The 20,088-nt window shown below is 38.1% G+C and overlaps 3 protein-coding genes and 1 long non-coding RNA gene across 4 annotated transcripts; all 4 read left to right on the top strand.

Moving 5' to 3' along the window:
* The first annotated feature begins 4,424 nt into the window (after positions 1–4,424).
* Positions 4,425–5,443, top strand: LOC145903819 (uncharacterized). The gene is made up of 3 exons (XR_014402696.1): positions 4,425–4,477; positions 4,611–4,678; positions 5,311–5,443. It is a non-coding gene; the product is annotated as an uncharacterized LOC145903819 (long non-coding RNA).
* A 326-nt stretch (positions 5,444–5,769) lies between these two features.
* Positions 5,770–9,314, top strand: LOC145903449 (uncharacterized). The gene is made up of 15 exons (XM_082991530.1): positions 5,770–6,025; positions 6,263–6,347; positions 6,409–6,507; positions 6,559–6,624; positions 6,774–6,911; positions 6,976–7,120; positions 7,210–7,330; positions 7,385–7,518; positions 7,608–7,765; positions 7,891–7,942; positions 8,333–8,451; positions 8,521–8,656; positions 8,713–8,864; positions 8,916–8,999; positions 9,144–9,314. The coding sequence occupies exons 1-15, from the start codon at positions 5,961–5,963 to the stop codon at positions 9,312–9,314; spliced, it is 1,725 nt and encodes a 574-aa protein (XP_082847656.1). The 5' UTR covers positions 5,770–5,960.
* Positions 9,315–12,679: 3,365 nt separating this feature from the next.
* LOC145903247 (leukocyte elastase inhibitor-like) lies at positions 12,680–14,658 on the top strand. The gene is made up of 8 exons (XM_082991311.1): positions 12,680–12,763; positions 12,978–13,165; positions 13,224–13,452; positions 13,629–13,832; positions 13,927–14,015; positions 14,070–14,238; positions 14,294–14,411; positions 14,468–14,658. The coding sequence occupies exons 1-8, from the start codon at positions 12,680–12,682 to the stop codon at positions 14,656–14,658; spliced, it is 1,272 nt and encodes a 423-aa protein (XP_082847437.1).
* Positions 14,659–14,707: 49 nt separating this feature from the next.
* Positions 14,708–16,036, top strand: LOC145903246 (uncharacterized). The gene has a single exon (XM_082991310.1). The coding sequence runs from the start codon at positions 14,708–14,710 to the stop codon at positions 16,034–16,036; it is 1,329 nt and encodes a 442-aa protein (XP_082847436.1).
* Positions 16,037–20,088: the final 4,052 nt, after the last annotated feature.

Raw genomic sequence — 20,088 nt, 5'->3', positions numbered from 1 at the left:
TTCTGCATCTGTTAAAATTAGATTTTGTCTTATTCTAGCACTTAAATATGAAATGACATCCTCCCAGTATACATTGACAATGGGGCACGAACAAAAAAGATGACACACAGTTTCCACTTGCTTCTTGCAAAAACGCACATGTTGCTATCTATTTTCCCAAAGGAATGTAATAGCTTGTTGGTTGTAACGGCATTGAGATTTCATTTAATTTGGAAGCTTCTTAATTTGGTTTCTATGGTTGATTTGTAGACATGTTTATAAACAAGGGGACATGGGGTCTCTTCCCTTAACCTTTTGTCCCAGATATCTTGTGCTTTTGGTTTATGAGAGGCTTTATGTTTCAGAAGGGAATATATGACTTTTGTTTTGTTCAAGGCATGCAACGTCTGAATTATGGTATTGACATGGGAATTGTGCGGTGGGACACACTCCATATCCCACTCGGGTGGAAATTTCGAGACAAGCTTAATAAATTCCACGAAATCCTTATTATTGGGCGTTAAGCCGTAATTTATTGCAATCGTATCTTATGCAAGATACTCTCCGTTTGTGTTAAGTATGTATATTTGAAATAAAATCCCCGCTTTAATAAATGCATCCATGAACCCTGGTTTTGCGTGGTATTTTACTTGGGCATTGAACCATAATGGACGATTGTTCTGTTGTAAGCCTAGCGTTTTAAAACGCTTTTTGCAAGCTCCTACGGTGGCTCGCAGGGATCGTAAGGGTAAAATTTGCTTTAACCGTGAAGAATCAACTTATGCATTTCCATTTAAAATTACCTCCAACCAATTTTCGTTGCAAAACGGCTTTTCTATCACCTTCCAAGTTTCATTAATCTTGTCATCGTGGAGTTTTCTAAACCATTTTCAGTTTAGTGCAAGGAGGCAGTTTTCAATAACAATCACACCGAGGCCGCCTTCGTCTACGTCCAAACATATTGTCTCTCTTTTATCTCTTTCCCACTTCGACTCCCAAATAAATTTAAATATTGGTCGCTTGATTTTTGGAATAAGGTCGTTGGTTAAGATTATCGGTAATACACTGAATTTATACGTTAAAATTGGAATTACCAGAGATTTAATAATTATTGTCTTTCCGAGTAGTGTCAAGCCTCTTGATGACCAGAGATTTAAAACCACTTGGATTTGTTTAAGAGTAGGATTAAAGTTCCTGTTTACCATAACATTGTTGTCATTTGTTTTGATTGGTATTTCTACCCCAAGATATTTGATTACATTCTCGGGCCATGACAAACCTTCATTTGCCATAGGTTCCAAGTTGCGCTCCAGTTGCCGTTGTATATTTCCAAGCTGCCATAAACATGTTTTTCAAGTTACTCCAAAAGGTTAAATAAAATTCTGCAGGAAAACCATCTAATCCGGGAGATTTATTTTTTGCCATTTGCATGAGCGCAATGTAAAACTCTTTTATCGTAATTTCTGCATTTAATTCAATGGATAATTGTTCATAATTTTGGTAGATCATGGTTTGCTGATTTACGAGCGGTGGCATTAATATCCAGATTGTTTGCGTTTTGTTCGTACAGCTCTTCATAATAATTAACAAGATCAGACAAAATAAGCTTCTGGTCTGTTATGATCTCAATGTCCGACCTTAATTTATCGATGGTTTCTTTTGGTTTTGTCGCTTCTCTAAGTTTAAAAAGTATTTAGATTTTTTTTCACCATCTTCGGTCCAATGTGATCTGCTTCTGACGATTGCGCTTTTAGTTAGGCGCACAACAAATTCGTTTAATTTGTCCTTGTTTGGTCCGTAGACATTGACAAGGACCAGTTCAATAGCATTGATTGACATTTCAACCATTATGAATCGGCCATCTTGGTCTACTCCAACGTTATTTGTATGTTGCGAAGTTGACTTGTCTAGTAGAATTGCAACGCCTCTACTGTTAGATGTGCCATGTGCCCAAAACGCTTTACCTCCGCATTCCATTTCCCACAACTTAACTTTGTTAACACTGCTATGCGTTTCCTGCTAGAAGGTGATGTTACATTTTTTACTTCGAAAATATTGAAATATCGATTTACGTTTCATTGTGTTGTTTAAACCGCAAACATTTTGCGAAAAGATGTTGAGAGCCATAACTTGTGTTAAAAAAGTTGTCCGTTGATATTCCAATGTTCGATTTACTCCGAGTTCCATGTCCCATTCGTATTCCATGCCACAATCGCAACGGTAAGGACGACTGGGGCTAATTTGGCGTGCCGATATCTTTTTACAAGTACAACTAATTATTCTGCATTAATACATGCTATTTTTACATGCAATCCCCAACGGGGACTTGGCACAACATTTACGGTTTTACAATCACACTTAAGAGAGTACCTTTGGCACTGCACGCATTCGAACATGTCTCCATCAAGACGATACTCTGGTTGAAATTCTCTGCAGCAGGGCATAAGTCTCATTGTGTTCTTGCAGGCTGGGCACTCACATACTTCCATTCCCTTTTCGGCCAGGAATACTTCACTGGTGCAGCATTCCAATCCTACAGCATATTCTGAGCCACATGACCAGCATGTGAAGGTGGTTGCATTGACTGGAAATGCTGCTTCTTTTTTGCATTTCTTGCATGTAACCGTGTTTGTTTGTTCACACAAGCTAATTGATTTGCTTTTCGGCTCCTTCGGGCTTCTCAGACTTCTCTTTCTTCTATTACCTTTAAGAGGAGTACTCGCTTGCAGTTCTCTTTCGTGTTGCTTGAAGTTACCTCATGTGGAGTTCTCTGGAGCCTCGTCGTCAGTTGATGCGTGTTTTGCAGCCCTCTTATCAGTTGAGTCTCTGTTATCAGACTATTTGGTTGTTGCGGTAAAAATTTGGCCATGATAGGTAACATAAAATTCGAAATTGTCAATTCTGATGTAGCTTGGTATCGGGTTTTCTTCTACTTCGTTTAAATTCATTTGGACCACTCTCATTCCAGTCAAGAGCCCTTCCTTATCTTTTCTATGGGTAATTCTTTGGACCTTTCCATGTTTCTTTGTTAGTTCGTCGACTAGGTATTCGTTAGGAAATGGAAAAGGCACCCATCCGATCGCAACATTAATTTTGTCGCTTTCATACAGTCGGACATACTTAATATCTTCGTTATCAGCCAGTATGCCATAAAGCTCAATAGCATTTTCTCTGCTTGTACATGTAATGTCGAGGTTGCTTCCTCGCATGTCAGCTATACCAACCAATTTTTTAACCGAGTAGTTCACGCTCTTCAGGACAGTAAGTAACTCATCTCTTTTTGGGAATTTCTCAGAACGCATAGATAAACAGTTTGGCCTTTTAAAACTTGCCGCTTTCTTATTTACTAGAAATGAAGGAGGGATGTTTGGGTTTTATACCCAGAGTATGGCTTATGAGTGCCACCAAGCGACAGTCACTGTTTCTTATTCATTTGTTATTACACCAGGGTTGCCCATTGATCTTTATGAACACTGGATAGCGCAACTTTGCTCAAAATTGAAGCAATTTGATTGGCGCAGCCGCCATCTTGGAAGTTCAGTTTTTATAGAGGTCAGTGGGGTTGCCAGATTGGCGCTTTCGACGCCAAATTCCCTGAATTTGGCTTTTTCCATTTTGTCTGGCGCCGATTTCGCATTTGATCTCCTGGAAAATAAAAGCAACAATAAAGGGAGCTTTTGTGCCATCATAAAAGTATGCTGTGGAGACTGCAATGTACATAATACAGCTACAAAAAAACATTAGGGACACCATTCCAAACCGAACTCGCAAACTTTAACAGGAATGGATGATTGAAAAAAAGAGCTTAAAAATTCCCGAATGAAAAAAGCGGGTTTAAATTTGGAATCACATTCTGACTTGATAAAAAAAGCAATTACTCTTGTGGAATATTTCTGTTGGTGTTTTCTAATAAAGCTGAAAGTTACTTTTCATTCAAGAATAAATGCCTGGTTGACCGTGTTTACCTTCGATAAAGTTTTATTGTAGCTCTGGGGAACTGAAAACTAAATCCTTGCAGCAATTTTTACATCGAGCCATTGTTATTATAATCCACAATTATTACATCACACAACCTTTATTATGTGACATACAGCTGGTATAACTTCGTAGATGACATAAATAACCCCTGGTATTCTATGGGTAATATCTTTTATCCTGTAAAACATGAGGTAGTATGGAAGGTGTTGGTAAAGTTTGTTTCTAACCAGGGTTAATAAAAAATGAAAAAAGAGTCAGAAAATTCAAGCAAACCTTTGGAAATAAGAAAGAAAGTGTCCTTTGTTCACGCTACAGCTTACAATCAGTTTGCACGAAAAAGCGTTTCAACAGATAGGTAAGTGCAAATAAAAAATAACCAATTTGTTCTATTTTTGTGGAATGTAAAGTAATAAATAATTTTAAACACTGCCAAAAACTTTTTCCCTTGCATTCTACAACAGGGCTAATGAGAAGTTACCACATGGTGAAAATCAACCAAGCATTGAAACTTTGGTGTCAGGTGGGTTTAAACATGCAGAGAATAAATTATTGGTCTTTAAATGAACGACGATTAGATTAACGTGCCCTGTATATGATTAGTTATGCTATACCGCTGTGGTTTTACCAAGTGTTTGTCAATATTCTTCATGCAGATGTCCTTCTGACCGCTTTGGACGATCTCGCCAACGATAAAAGACAGTCAAAAAGAACAACAAAAAAGGTTACAATAGTTAAATAATCAATGTGGAGCCAATAATATGAATTGTGTATAAGCTGCAGACAGATGGCCACTGTTTCGACCTAAAAGGTCTCATGAGTGCAGCTGGTGTGACTATCAGACAACTTTGCTGACCAAACGACCAAGCAAAGACTTCCACTTTGTGGTGACTATACAATCACCGTCATCCGTTGGGCACCAAACTAGGTGCAACCAAAACAGAGAAAAAACGGTGGAAACACTATGGCCAAGCAAAGCTCAACCAATAGTGCCGTCAGGCCCCGTGTCACAATAATCACATGATACGGATGACGATGATTGTATGGCCGTTTGGTCAGCAAAGTCGTCTGATAGTCACACCAGCTGCACTGATGAGACCTTTTAGGTCGAAACAGTGGCCATCTGTCTGCAGCTTATACACAAGTTAAATAATCGTTTTGCATACAGGATGCACCGTGATATTATTAGTCTACATGAAAAGGCCCATTTGACTGGCAATATTCTTGGAAATAAAAATGTATAGAAATAAATATAAAGGTGTAGGATTTGTAATCTTGGGTAACCATGGCACATAAAGTCACAAATCCGCCATTCACAATGAGGCGTTTGCGTGTGCCAGAGTTGCGTGTTTTCAGAAAACTGTTAAGTCAAGAAACTCAGAGTCCAGTGACCAGCGTGCTGTTAAACCCATCAGAAGCCAAAATTTCGAGTTAACGTTGAAACCAAAGGAGGTTAAAAGTCATCTCAAACCATCTTACACAAGTTCATCGTTTCACAAAACCGCAGGCAAGATATTTTAGCATTTGTAAGTTTGTAAAACATAAATGTTATGAAAATTTCGCACTGGTGAGGTTACAATATTAACAATAAGAACACAATCTACTGTTCGTATAAATTGGGAGTTAAGGTGTATACATATGTAGTGTAATGACTTCATTCTGAATTTTCTTTTTAGCATGAAAGCATAATGTTAAGAGATTAGATTGAGAAGATACGTAGACTCATATCGTTATGTGAATGAACAAAATAGCAATCATGCTTTTGACCACTTTGACAAGCAACCATATAAAAATCAATTGCAGCCGAGTTTATAAACGAGGAATACCGGCCAGCATCAGCGCGTTCAACCAGAGCAACAAACGTTGCTTCCAGAGCACGCTTGTCATCAAAAAGCGAAAACACAACAAGCAAAGACAGTTTGTTCGACAAAAACAAAGCTGCCACGATAAAACGTTCTGGATCGATACCTGGCGAAGAGCGACGTCCAGCGTGCATTAAACCCAAGATGCTTCGCCGTCAGAAGTCGCCAAAGCCTAAATCAGAAATTGTAGTAAAAGGAAATCGCATCAAGTAAGTAAGAGTGGGTGATTGGCAGCAGTGGTCAAGCGCCTGGCCCATAAAAAATAAGAACACCTGATTGGGATTCGTGCGCAGGATATCCGGGGTTCAAATACCGGTGTTTTCAGAAAAGGAACAAAAATTGCTTAAAGTAAGATTGGAGCAAGATTTGTATTTGCGAAACTTACCAGTACATAATGGCCCCAAAATGGGCGTTTTGCTAAAAATAACTTTTCATTGCTTTTGAAGCAGACAAGAACCAAAATCTTCACGTTTTAAAGATGGTCTGAAAAGAAAAGATTCAATCAAACAACTATCCGAAATTTTATTTCTGGTAGGGTTGTGCCGAAATTATTATATATAATTGTTACAATTTTTTTTAATTTCTTTAATAGCCGGAAGATAACGTCACAATAACACCAAAATCTGCTACTTCCGGTGACGTCATAGCGGAAGAAACCGAGATCACGCCTGTTGTCCACGAAACAAGCAAAGTAAGAACATTAGAGGTTGTCGTAAAAAAAACTTATTTGATTTTGCTTCAGTCGCAACACGAATTGCCGTTGGACAAAAAGTCCGAATCACCTGGATCAGCATCACTAGAGAAAAAGGTAATAAAATGTAAATTCTGTTCATGATTATTATGTGTGTTGGTGTTACTTTCTCCTTACACTGCAATGCAGTTGTATACATTCTGAATGAAAAACTTTCTGACAAGATTGAAACCCAAATTTATTTGTCTCTAATTTTAATTTTGAAGCTCAAGAACAAAGTGACTCTCGAATTCATGGCTGTGCTAAACGCTTCGCAACTTGCTGCATTCAAGAAGCTTTTTTCACGGTTTGATCAAACGAAAAGCGGAGGAATAAGTGCGGACGAACTTTACAAAGCGATTGTGGTGAGTCAGCTCGAAGCGTTAAGTCCCTGCCCCCCCCCCACTACCTTTTGTTCATTACAAAAAGGAAATGTTGCCGGACCGAGAAGTTTCCTACGACGAAGTTGGAAATGTTCTCAAGGAGTTCGATATCAAAGAAACCGGAGAAATAGAATTCGATGAGTTTCTATTTGCCGTCACCCACCCTAGAAACTATCTTAAACTCATGAACGGTTTGTCGCAATGCAACAAGTATCCCTCACCAAGCTCCCATAATAAGGTATAATAAATAAAGTATTAATGTTTAATTATTCATTTTTAGATGACGATAGAGATCAGTTGGAGAAAGAAATAAAAATTTGGGAGGGATTATTAAACCGCAAGATGTCGCAGAAGAGCAGAACTGACCGCTTAGCCAAAAGCCCGGCAGCAGATGATTCAAAGTAAATGACGGTTTCTACTTTATATTTGATTAGTTTTAACCCGCTTTTATTCAGTGGCGACCAACGGAATATTTTTTTCACCGTTTTGAAAACCGCAACACGAAAAGATTCCATGAAAGAAATTCGTAAATTTTACGTCAACCGGATCAAAAAGTTAAACGACCACGTGATTCACGATTGGTCAGCAGGTAAATGACGTCACGTATTTGTCGCGTGTTCTTGTGATGAGTTATCTGAAATCTCTTTACGGGACGAGTTTGTTTACAAATTTTACCAGGACAGCGTTGCATCGGGCTTTCTTACCAGGAAATGATGAAAAGATACGAACATATTAACCGCGAATTGCAAGACGAGAAGTCTCCTTTCGCCAAAAAGCAGGCTTATAAAGACTCCCCCTATGCCCAGCCATTAAGATGGGGATTTAATGACAATAAGGTGATAACGCGCCGGTATAACCATGAAACAAAAATTATGCGGAAACTCAATCGTTCTGTCATCAACAATATTTGATGTAAACATAAGAAGAACTCAAAACATTGTTGTGATATTTTTACTCACAGGAAAACACGCAGAAAAGAAAGTCGATTGGGAAGAAGATTTGTGTTGCTGAGGGTAATGTTTGTTTATATTTGAACATTAACTTGCTGGAGGTGGTGGCGATAATGGATGTTTTACTCATCATCACTAACAAAAAAAATTAAAAACACTCAGTGAAATAGGATTTTGATCGGACCCCAATTTCTTGAGTTTCATTAAAGCTTGGCCGAATAGTTGGCTTCGTATTGTTAGAAAACTTCGTACTTGTTGCACATATGAATAGAAAATCACTGAGATAGTAATTGTTCCGGTCTGTTACGTCTGCTTCCACCAATATATGAATAATTTACACAAAGGAGAACATAAAGAATTGTGATTTTCTCTATTTTAAGAATTCTCTAACTGTGACAACTATGCTGTGGCTTCCCTTTTGTGCATTACTTTAAACTTTAAAGTGGACTTTAGGGCGGGTTAAATCGGCCGGTCGGATGCGCTCTGGCGCCCCGCGTGTAGAGGGACAAGTAAGAATCAAATCGGCTGTGGTTAGAGCGACACCAAGTTATGAACCAGAATTGAAATTTCAGGTAAACTTAGCATAAGTATCTCTGAGTCGAACGACGTTTGTTTGTTGAATAAAGTTTTCAATAATTAAGGACCCGATAGAGGAAAAGAGGTTGGCGTTAGCAACTAGGAGAGTGAAACATAGCATGAATGAAACCGAACAACTGAAGAGGACTTACTCTACTCCAGCAAGGAGGATTGAAAGGATCACTGCACCAACCAGGAGAGGTTCTACCGCTTTATTCCCAAACATTCCTCACTTTACTCACATTTATTTGTAACAGCTGCTTCGGCGAAAAAACGAAATGCCCCCCTACGAAGACCAAGAATATCAGAATTTGTGGTTACACCCAAGGTTGTTCCCCTACCAAAATATCCCCTACAAATGTACCCCCAAACATTTGATTATGACGATTTACCGGAAATTCGACAAAAGGTTCCTCAATTTCCTTATCGCATTTCTTTTATTGACGGTAAATATTAACAGGCGGCTGTGATTCTCGAAGATTATTATAATGATTTGAAGAAGGTGGCTGCGACTAACTCAAGAACGATCTACAAACAATTGCAGGTATGTGGTTTTGAAATTGAGGCCCCCAAAAAGGAAAGTTGCAGATGATTTAACTTAGAATTTTTTTTCGTGATTTATTTGTCAGTTTAAGGAATGAACTCATGACGAAAAACTATAATTTTAATAAAAGTTTTTCGGGTCCAGGTCGAGCAGATGAGACCTGTGAGTAGAAATCACTTCAAGAAAACTTACCTGGCATACTCAGGCGATTATGAGCCCTTTGTTGTTTCACCATGGATACCGTCACCAACGCCGTCACCATGGATACCATATCCTCCTTTGGGTCGAAGCCAACCTAAGCAAGTGTGGACGTGAAATTCGCGAATAAATAACTTGAGTTTGATCCAATATTTCAGGGATGTACTCTTGTGGGATTCGAGGAGACTTTTTAGGGTTGCTAAGTAACGATATTACGGTGATGAACTTGAACACAATAGATTTGCATATCTACGTGCGCTCTGTAGTTTTGTCGTGCGAACATTTCAAACGTTGTCATTACAACCGCACTTGTCTTGTTCCTGTCAAGCTGGGCGTATTCCCGTCAGTTTCCGCAGGCGTTACGGGTCTTAAGGCGGACATGATTAAGTGAGGCGTTCACCCAAGGTCGTAATTACCCGTCCAACGCGTCTGATCAACCGCCAATATTAAAAGCAGGTGTTTTGCTCGATACGAGGCGACGCCCAAAACATCCCCAAGCGCGCCGCAAGATTTTCGGGTGCCGACTCATTTGTAATTGTCGGCTTAAAACCGCCAAACATTCTATTAAAGTCTCGTCGCCTATCCACGCTAAATGCCAATTTGCGGTAGAACTTTTACAGGGATTTGCACTCAATATTCCCTTGGAACACGGAAAGGCGGCTCACAACCCACTGGTTAACCTTCATGGTTTCAGCTCCAAAACTTCAACCGATAATTTATTGCTTTATAGATAGTTGTTCTTTGAAACCAGGCTGCCGTTAATGATGAGTTGGTATCACAAACAAATAAACATAATAACGAGATTATATGAAGTTCATTGAAATGTCGGCGCATGGTTTGGGAACAGCTGATATCACAGTAATTTTCAGCCATGCTAAGTCACTACAACATTTCTGCAACAACCTGAATCAACAAAGACGAACCAGACAGTTTTTCACAATGCAGAGTGCAGGCGAACAATTCTTGAAATATTGTAAGCAGCTTTAAAGACCACACAACACTCAGAACACAAAAAGCAATTGAGTATTAAGTGTTTTGCACTTGAAACAGGCGGACAAGACATTTTGTCGAGTGCTTTCAAGTGACTTTCTTTATATCAAACTGGCCCGGAGTTTTCATCAAAATTCCAGATCATGCTGGGCGTGAACAAATCGCTTGAAAACAACATTTAAGATTTGTGGAATAACTGCTACGTATCTGTTACTACGTTGTATATCATGCTTGTCGGCCCAAGAACTGTATATGTGGAGCGGTTTGGCCGTCGCATTGAGCGGTCTAATGAGGTTTAATCGCTCAAGCTGTCATGTACCAATGGATTTGCGGCGGCTAAATATGACACTTCAATCGGTCACTCGGATGCGTTGAAAGTTTTAAACATTTGAATGCAACCCCCAATCAGCATGGCTCTCATTTGGTGAAATATCAGTAATTAGTTTGCAGTTTAGGTAAAAGTTCAAGTTATACATCGATCAAATGTTGAAAAACAATTCTTGGAAAGAGCCCGCACCTGGTCGCGCATTTAATCTATATAGACACGTGAATGTTGTAATAATGAGTTGGTGGCTGGGCGGAATGCTTATTAACATCATTCCTCGTCGGTATAATGACACATCAGCGAACGCTAAAATCACGGGCGGAGCTTAAAGCGGGGATGTTGCCGGTCAAATACGCCGTGCTCATGTTATTATTTCTTCCACAAATATCTAAGTTTCCGATCTTAAAATGTCGGACGCACCCTGTTAATGTACTGTTCAACTTCACACACGACTTTCTCCGCCATATTGTTCCATCACAATTACATCTAAACACGTGCAAAAAAACACATTTAAATAAATTTTTGAAAATGATGGATTTTGGCTCCGGAAAAACGAAATAAGTTGTGTTGATTTCTGTGCACGCAGAAAGTTTAAAGTGAAACGAATTTCACTTGATAAAAATCTTACCCCGAGTGCGCCGAAATGTTTGAAAATTGCTTTCAAACTACGTGCTGTTTTAATGCGTTTGTGTCAACCAGTCAATCAGAAAACAACCAGAAACAATCAGTGACAATCGGTAACAATCGGGACAATCAGAAAACAACTAGAAACAATCAGTGACAATCGGGACAATCAGAAAACAACCAGAAACAATCAGTAACAATCGGGACAATCAGAAAACAACCAGAAACAATCAGTGACAATCGGGACAATCAGAAAACAACCAGAAACAATCAGTGACAATCGGGACAATCAGAAAACAACCAGAAACAATAAGAAAACAACCAGAAACAATGAAAAAACAACCAGAAACAATCAGTGACAATCGGTTACAATCGGGATAATCAGATAACAACCACAAATAATTGGGAAAATCAGAAACAAAAAAATAATACAAAAATCCAAGAGTGTTTGTTTGTGAAAAGACACAGAAGCCTCGTATGAACTTTTTGTTTCCTTTGCTCTTTTCTTGCACTTGAGTAAAAACGCGTGGAGATTAACTGAAGTCTGTGGTTTGGTGGATGTTTCTGCTTCAATTTGGTCACGATTTTCCATGGAAATGTTCAGATTAATCTTGGGCGGTTTGCAAATTGCATGCTTGTTGTGTGGCTCCTATGCACTTATCGGAAATCCCTGCTTTCAGTCTCCGGAATGTGTTTTGTTGAAAACTCGGTGATTTTGGCACAAGTTAAACTGGGTCTTGTTTATTGCCATAAATGTTTGACACATTTTTTTGTACAGCTTTGGTGCTAACTTGTAAAATATTAAATTCTGCAGAAAATTTCCATTTCTCTCTCGTAACTTTAGACAGTGACACTGTTCCATCGGTAGTAAGTGCAGTAGTGAATAATGCTCAATGGGAAAGCCAATAAATCTTCCCAAAATTGAGAAGTCGAAGTTCTATGTTTTTTATCTCAAAACACTTATATCTGGCACTTGATTATAAATTTATGTTAGCTTTTCATTGTGTTGCCCCAATGTGCAGAATAGCGCGTAGAATAGCTTGGTGGCAAATAAATATAAAATTTTAAAGCGACTTCCAGTTGAAATCGATATTTTTTTTATTTTTTTCTGAAACTTTTTCTACTGCTAGCACAAATTCATTGTGTTATCGGTAAATTTGCGTTTTGGTTCCGGTTCCAACCCCTTTCAAAACAACTTTTTTTGTCCGTTAGTTCGTAAATAATGTGTTGGAAGGTAATTGACGATTGGAGTTTTGCGGTCAGAGCATCGTGTAATTTCGTAACTTTCACGAAGGTTGGACGAAACCAGAAAGAAAAAAGGAGCAAGTTTGGTTAAATGCAGACGTCTCGATGCTCTGCAGTTTAGCTTCGGTTTTGGTGATGACGGATTTCCAGTGTTTCGTAACTGGTACCTTGATGTTTACCAACTGTCTGTTACAGTTGTTATGAGTCTATGTTCTTCTTTTGAATCAGTTTTTGTTTTGTTGCAGCATAAATTATTTGGGATAAAAAGAATCAAACTCAGAAATAATTTTGAATCAAGATGCAGACGAAAGTTGTTTGCCGATATATTTTTCTTGCTCTTTTTTATTCAGTCGCCCAGGGAGTTCCAGTACTCAGCAGGCTGGTAAGAATTTCTACAATTTTGATCTTTTTAATTCAAGTTAAGTAATGACGTGTTGACGATGGATTTTATGACAAAATCGTAAATAGATTATTAGTCTATTTTTGCCGATCAACAAAATATACCAGCGAAGTAATTAACTACATATGGTGGAATGGCGGATTTGTCACGATAATGATCCACATGTTAACTTGATTCAATTCATTACTGTTCGCAGGACATGATGCCTCACCGTTTTCCATCAACATTAGATTTTACAAAACCTTTGGTCAATTCGTCGAGGATATTCGCAAGTCAAATCCTCAACAATCTCGCACAAGAAGAAGGGAAGAACGTTTTCTTTTCGCCTTACAGCATCAGCACTTTGATCGCTATTCTAAGACTTGCAGCCTCAGGAAATACCAGGTTGGGGGAAAACCCAGACAACGATTTTGAAACTGGAATAAAAATTAATGTTTTGTAGAAAAGAAATTGAGAACACCTCGCTTTTTCGCGATCTCGACTTGGACAGCGTGGATGAACAATTCCGAACCTTGAGCGAATCAATATTTGACTTTGAAAATTTAAGCACCGCCTCCCAGATCATAGTTGACAAGAAAGTTTGGGACATGGTTTATTATGATTTCTTCTTGGCAACACGTGACTATCATTTTGCTGAATTAAACAAATGTGACTTCAAAAACCACCCGCAGGTGATTTACCTAATCTTACTTCATACAAAAACAAACAAATTTTTTAGTCATGCGGAATTTTGTTTCAGAACTTCTCTTGCTACTTTGTATAAAATACATTGTATAAAATTAAAACATTATGTAACATTGTATAATGTATATAAAGATAAGACAGTAAATGATCACGTTGACTACAGGCGTGCCTTAATACGATCAACCACTTGGTCGACAACCAAACAAAAGGTCAAATCCAAGACTTCCTCACTTCCGATGACGTCACAATTAATACAAAAGTGCTTTTGATGAACGTTCTACAACTTAACGCGATATGGAACGATCCCTTTATGACGTCAAAAACGCGCTCAGAAAGTTTCGAATTAGTTGATGGATCGATAATACAGGTATGTGACCAAACAATTTGTTTTACTGATTTTGTGATATATGAACCTCAGCCCGATAGGAAATTACACAATAAATTCTTGCAACTTTTCCCAGGTTCCTATGATGCACCAACTGGCTAAATACCGCCACCGCGTGGCTAGGGATGACAGAGCAATCCCAGAAATTATAGAGATTCCTTTCAAGTAAGAATGTTATTATTTGCATAGAATCATGAAACTAACTCACTATAAAAACAGGAATGTGTTCTACGGGGTGCAGAAATTTTGCAAGAATAATCTCGTGATTCTCATTTCAAACCGATTCATCAGTTTGGAACAAATCCAACAGAATTTTGCCGATGAAATTGATGTTTGGAGAGAATCAACTGAATACGGTCCAGTCAATTTGTCACTCCCCAAGTTTCAGGTTGGTCGCCGTTAAATCCAAACGTGAAACTTGTTAAACAACTTTCTGTTATCAGATGAATTACAAAATCGACTTGGAGCGGAGCCTCCGCAAGCTCGGGATCACTGAAGCGTTCGATGGAGCGACAGCCGACTTCTCATCGATGATGAACTTGCAAGCTCCTTTGTCAAAAAGTAGGTTCGTGACCTTGAGGTAAACCTTCAACCTTGACCTGATTATTGCGATGTAGGTTTACATGAAGCCACAATTTCATTCGAAGAAACAGGAGTTAGGGCTGCAGCTGTGAGCTTCTCGTCGTTCATCTTCAGAATGAATAATCTTGCTCCGGATGTACGGGTGAATCGACCATTCATCTTCTTTGTAGAGGATTGTCACACGGGGGCGCTATTGTTTCTCGGGAGAGTTGATGACCCGAGATAGTTACGTCGTCTAGATTTCTAAAGTTGCGCGCGTCGGGTGCGGACGCAAAATGGAGAGGGACAAAACTAGCTACGCTCAGGCAGCTAATAAAAGCAAGGCAGCCAAGTCTTCATTTAAAAGGCCTTGCTGTTTGACTTTTGTGACTGTTACAAAATTACCAAGAGATGAAATATTAAAAATATTTCAAGAAATAAAATATGACTTGAAAAACGTCATTGGCGTGGCAGAAATGAAAGGCACCAAAGTGGATGTAACATGCACATCGAGAGAAAATGTGGTAAAGCTCTATGAAGCATTACAAGGAACAAAAAACATTAAAACGGTACGCCTTTATGAATCTGACCTAATCAATGTGGCTGTTGGTTGGGTGCCCATCCCTTTTCCAAATGAACTAATTGCTGAAGGTCTGAAGGACAGTTATGGGGAAGTAAAAAAGATGTTCCACCGAAAGGACAAAAATAATTTACTTACTGGAATGAGAATTGTGACAATGAAAAAAGAAGACCTGGAAAAAAACCCAATACCAAGCTATATAAATGTGGATGGATTTGAGTTCTATGTCAAGTATAATGGACAAGAATCAACATGCAAGTATTGTGGCAAAATTGGCCACAAACAAAAGGACTGTGAGGTGAGAAAAGAAGACTATCCTGAAATACAATTCGACAAACCAACAAAAGAAACTCAACTACAGCAGAGTTCACGAAAAGCAAGTCACCCTAAAGGCCAGACAAAACAAGGAACTGACCGCTCTGAAAACCAGGAGCAACAAAACGAAATAATTACACGCCCAGAAGCTGACTTGCCCCAAAAATCAACGCCCAAAAGACCACGTGAGAGCACAAGCCCGCAGAATGCTGGAAGGAACAAACTTCCTAAAAGCGTTTCGGACGCTGATTTTATAGTCATATGCCCGAATTGCGAAAAAGAAGGAGGACTACATGCAGAAACAACACAATACTGGTGCTTACATTGCAAGCATCAGTACGTGGTGGTGTATCCATGTTGTTCCGGCAATGCAGAACCGTTTTTAGTAGAAGAGAAAACGAAAAAAACCACATGCTCAGAATGCAGTTTAACGTTGACGTTGATGCCTTGCTGCAACAAATTCCAGCCTGAGTACAAACTAGCGAATGGATTATTAGAATGCCACCAATGTGAAAAGACGGCCGTCTCCTGCTCATGCGAAACGTTAAACGCAATCCCCAAACAAGGTATGAGCAAAAATTGTGACAACATGTCATGCGACGTTACAGTGGTGCACTGTGGTTGTGATAAGATTTTTTTGAAAACACTGACTCGCAGCTTACCGTTTAGATGTAACTGTGGTTACGAATTTGAATACGATTTAAATATAGGCCAGGATATTACTGGTTAATACAAAAGTAAGTGCACTCTTATTCTGTAATCATGTTGAAGTTCATAACATACAATGTCGCTGGATTGAAAAATAACCGGAAAAGAAGAAGTGTATTTTATTTGTTGCGCCAGAAAAAGTTTGATATAATTTTGTTACAAGAAACACATTCATCCCCGGGAACCTTAAAAAAATGGGAGTTAGAATGGGGCAATAAAATAGTGGCTTCACACGGCACTACAACCAGTAGAGGCGTCGCTGTTCTGTTTTCAAAAAAACTGTCGTATAAGCAACATAAAGAAATTGTAGATGAAAACGGCCGCTTTATCTATCTGGACATCAGTGTAAATGATATTCGATTTACTATAGGCAACATCTATGGCCCGAATATAGACGACCCAAACTTTTTCAGAAAAACTTTTCAGACTCTTAGCAACGAGTTTGAAAATGATAACATCATAATCGGGGGAGATTTTAACTGCGTCTTTGACAACAACTTGGATAAAGGAGGAAGTTTAACGCCACACAATAATAAGCGTGCTAGTAAAAAATTAATAGAAATAATGCAGGACATTGGATTGTATGACGTCTTTAGAGTTAAAAACCCAAATTCCAAAACCTTCACACGTATCCAAAAAAATCCTTTTTGTGCCACTAGACTTGATTTTATTTTAGTGACCGATAATATTCTGGGAAAGTGTGGGAGCACGGAAGTGATCCCAAGCGTCCGCTCCGATCACAGCATAGTTAAACTAGAAATAAATTTAGATGAAGTAAAGCGGGGTCAAGGATATTGGAAATTTAATACTTCCCTCCTCGATGACAAAAATTATTGTATCAAAGTTAAAACGTGGGTGGCAGAGTTTCTACGTTTCAATGACAATGGAACTGTATCACCACAAACACTTTGGGAATCCCTAAAATGTAATCTGCGAGGACATACGATTAAATTCTCCAGCGTAAAATGTAAACAAACCAGTGCAAAACAAAAAGAAATTGAGACAAGACTCGAAAGTTTAAACATAGCACCTCAGCCACACGATAAAGCGACGACCATGTTAAGGCAAGAACTGAAGGATAAGTATGATTGTCTTATTGAAGACAAAACTAAAAGTGCTATTGTGAGAAGCAGAGTACGTTGGGCTGAATACGGGGGAAAAAATAATTCATATTTTTTAAATCTTGAAAAAAGACGTATGGAGAAAAAGTCAATAACTAGATTAATGCATAAAGATGACATACAAACCGATCAAACTGCGATTCTACAGCAACTCGCAGAATATTTTGAAAATCTTTATAAAAAAGAAACTAACCCAGCGCAAACGAATAAAAACGTGAAACACTATATGGACACAATTCCCACGCCAGTGTTAAGCGACGTTGATCGCGAGTCATGTGATTGTGAGGTTACTCCCGCAGAATGCCTGAGGGCTTTAAAATCAATGAAAAACAACAAGTCGCCTGGACTAGATGGGTTTCCAGCTGAGTTTTACAAAAAGTTCTGGGAATGTTTGAACGGCAAAATGGTTGAGGCATTTAACTACGCTTGTAAAATTGGATCCTTTTCTGGACAAATGGCCTGGGGGGTTGTTACCTTGTTGCCTAAGCCTGGAAAAAACCCATTGTACCCGGAGAGTTATAGACCTATAACCTTATTAAATGCTGATTACAAAATTGCAGCAAAAACTATTAATATGCGAATAAAAAAGATTCTCCCCTCAGTAATTTCGAAAGAGCAAGTTGGTTTTGTAAAAAGCAGATATATTGGGGACAATATCAGACTTCTGTTTGATGTTATGGACTATGTAAAGCAAGCGGGAGAGTCTGCGGCTTTACTCTTTTTGGATATTTACAAAGCTTTTGATTCCCTTAGCTGGAACTTTATAAAAATAGCCTTAAAAAAGTTTGGGTTTGGACACATTTTGATTAAGTGGGTTGAAACGTTTTACGCCGAAGCAAAATGTTTGGTCATAAATAATAATCACATGTCCAACGCTTTTGATGTGCAGAGAGGAGTGAGGCAGGGTGACCCGCTATCACCAACTCTATTTGTGATATGTATAGAATTTTTAAATTTGTCCATACAAAATAACAAAATGATAGCGGGCGTAAACATAGGTCAACAGGAAATTAAGGTTGCGTTATTTGCAGATGATACGTTAATCTTTCTCGATGGAAAGGAAAGCAGTTTCAAAGAAGCTTTTAACGAACTTAACCGCTTTGGTAATTATTCAGGGTGTTATGTGAACATGGCAAAATCCAATGCAATGTACTTCGGAAAAAATATAATGACCAAACCAAAATACTTTTTATCGGAAGGACTTCTGTGGCCTGACAACCACATAAAGTACTTGGGAGTTAAAATCCCAGTCAACTTGTATAAACCTGAAATTTTCGACATAAATTTTGGATCGATTCTAAAAGAAGTGTCAATTGCGACAAAACCCTGGCTGGCAAAATCCCTTTCACTTTTAGGGAGAGTTACGATATTAAAAGCATTAATAATACCCAAACTACTGTATAAAATAAGTGTCATTCCGGTTACCATTCCCATAAGTTTTATAAAATCCATTAAAAAAAAACTGTTTACATTTATCTGGGGATCAAACTGGGAGAGAGTAAGCAGAAATGTTTTATCCGAAAAGATTGAAGAAGGGGGAATAGATATGGTAGACATTGAGTCGTACATAAAAGCACAAAGATTTTCTTGGATACGAAAAATTTTGAACCCGAATTTTATGGCCCCATGGAAAACTGTCGAAACAAATATAACATCCGTAAACAAAATGGTATGCATTGCATGCAGTGATATCACGGCAAACAGCAAAATTATTAAAGCAGCAACCCCATTAAGTACATTCTGGGTGGCCCTTAGGGAGTGGCGTGATTGTTTACATGCGGCGGAAGGCAACAAATCGGTTTATAACAAAGTACTATGGTATAATAGAGAAATAAAGATTAAAGGAAAACCAATCGCTTTTGATGAATTCATACGAAGCGGTATATTAGAATACCACCAAATCATTGACGAATCCCTGCAATATTGCCATTTCAAACAACTACAGACTAGAGGGCTTGAAGATTTAAGCAAAAATTATACAGATTACCTTAAGCTCATAAAAGCCATACCAACAAAATGGGAAACAAATTACGACATAGAAATAGATAGATCAACTATTTTAACCCGCCTTAGAGACTATGTAAATGAAAAGTTTTATTCAGCAAAACAAGTTTACGAATATTATGCTTCAAAAATTAGAAAACCCCCAAGAAAGCAGCAAAATAAATGGGCAATCACCACCAAACTGATCCTAACGGAAGCCCACTGGCACTCGATATATATAAATAATTTTAAATGCACCCTGGAAACGAAATTAAGATCTTTTCAAATTAAAGTAAATTTGAGGGCATTAGTAATGAACGACGTGTTATTTGGCTTCGGACTGGTAGACACGGGTGAATGTGTTTTTTGTGGACTCGAAACAGAAACAATTTATCATATATTGTGTATGTGTGTTAATGTTGCAAATTTTTGGGAAGATGTTAGTGCTTGGCTAGATGCCAAATTAATGGAAAAAATTGTTATCACCGATAAACTCAAACTTTTTGGTACAGAAAATGGAAGTACGAACCGGGAAAAACTAATCAATTTAATTTTATTAATAGCAAGATTTTGTATTTACAAATGTAAAGTGGCCAAAGTGCAACCCTGTTTTACTATGTTTCGACGGCAAGTACAGCAAGTTAGAGCAGCAGAAAAAAAAACTGCATTAAGAACTAATAAAGTGAATGAATTTAAATTGAAATGGAATACTTTGTAATTTAATGTTGATGTGTGTAGTAGCGTATGTTTCTTGAGCTCGTGTTTTGTTTCTCTTTTCTCTGTCGTTGTTGTAGTTGTTGCAATAATAATAATAAAAAAAAAAAAAAAAAAAAAAAAAAAAAAAAAAAAAAAAAAAATAAAAGAAAAAAAAAAAAAGTGAAAAAAAAAAAAAAAAAAAAAAAAAAATAGTTACGTCGTCTAGTTGCTGATAAAAATCACCAGTTTACAATTAAGAAATTGGGGCCGAGAG

The sequence above is a fragment of the Ascidia mentula genome, chromosome 5 (assembly GCF_947561715.1).
Source record: "Ascidia mentula chromosome 5, kaAscMent1.1, whole genome shotgun sequence".
NCBI lineage: Eukaryota > Metazoa > Chordata > Ascidiacea > Phlebobranchia > Ascidiidae > Ascidia > Ascidia mentula.
This window is presented reverse-complemented; position numbering and strand designations above follow the sequence as displayed.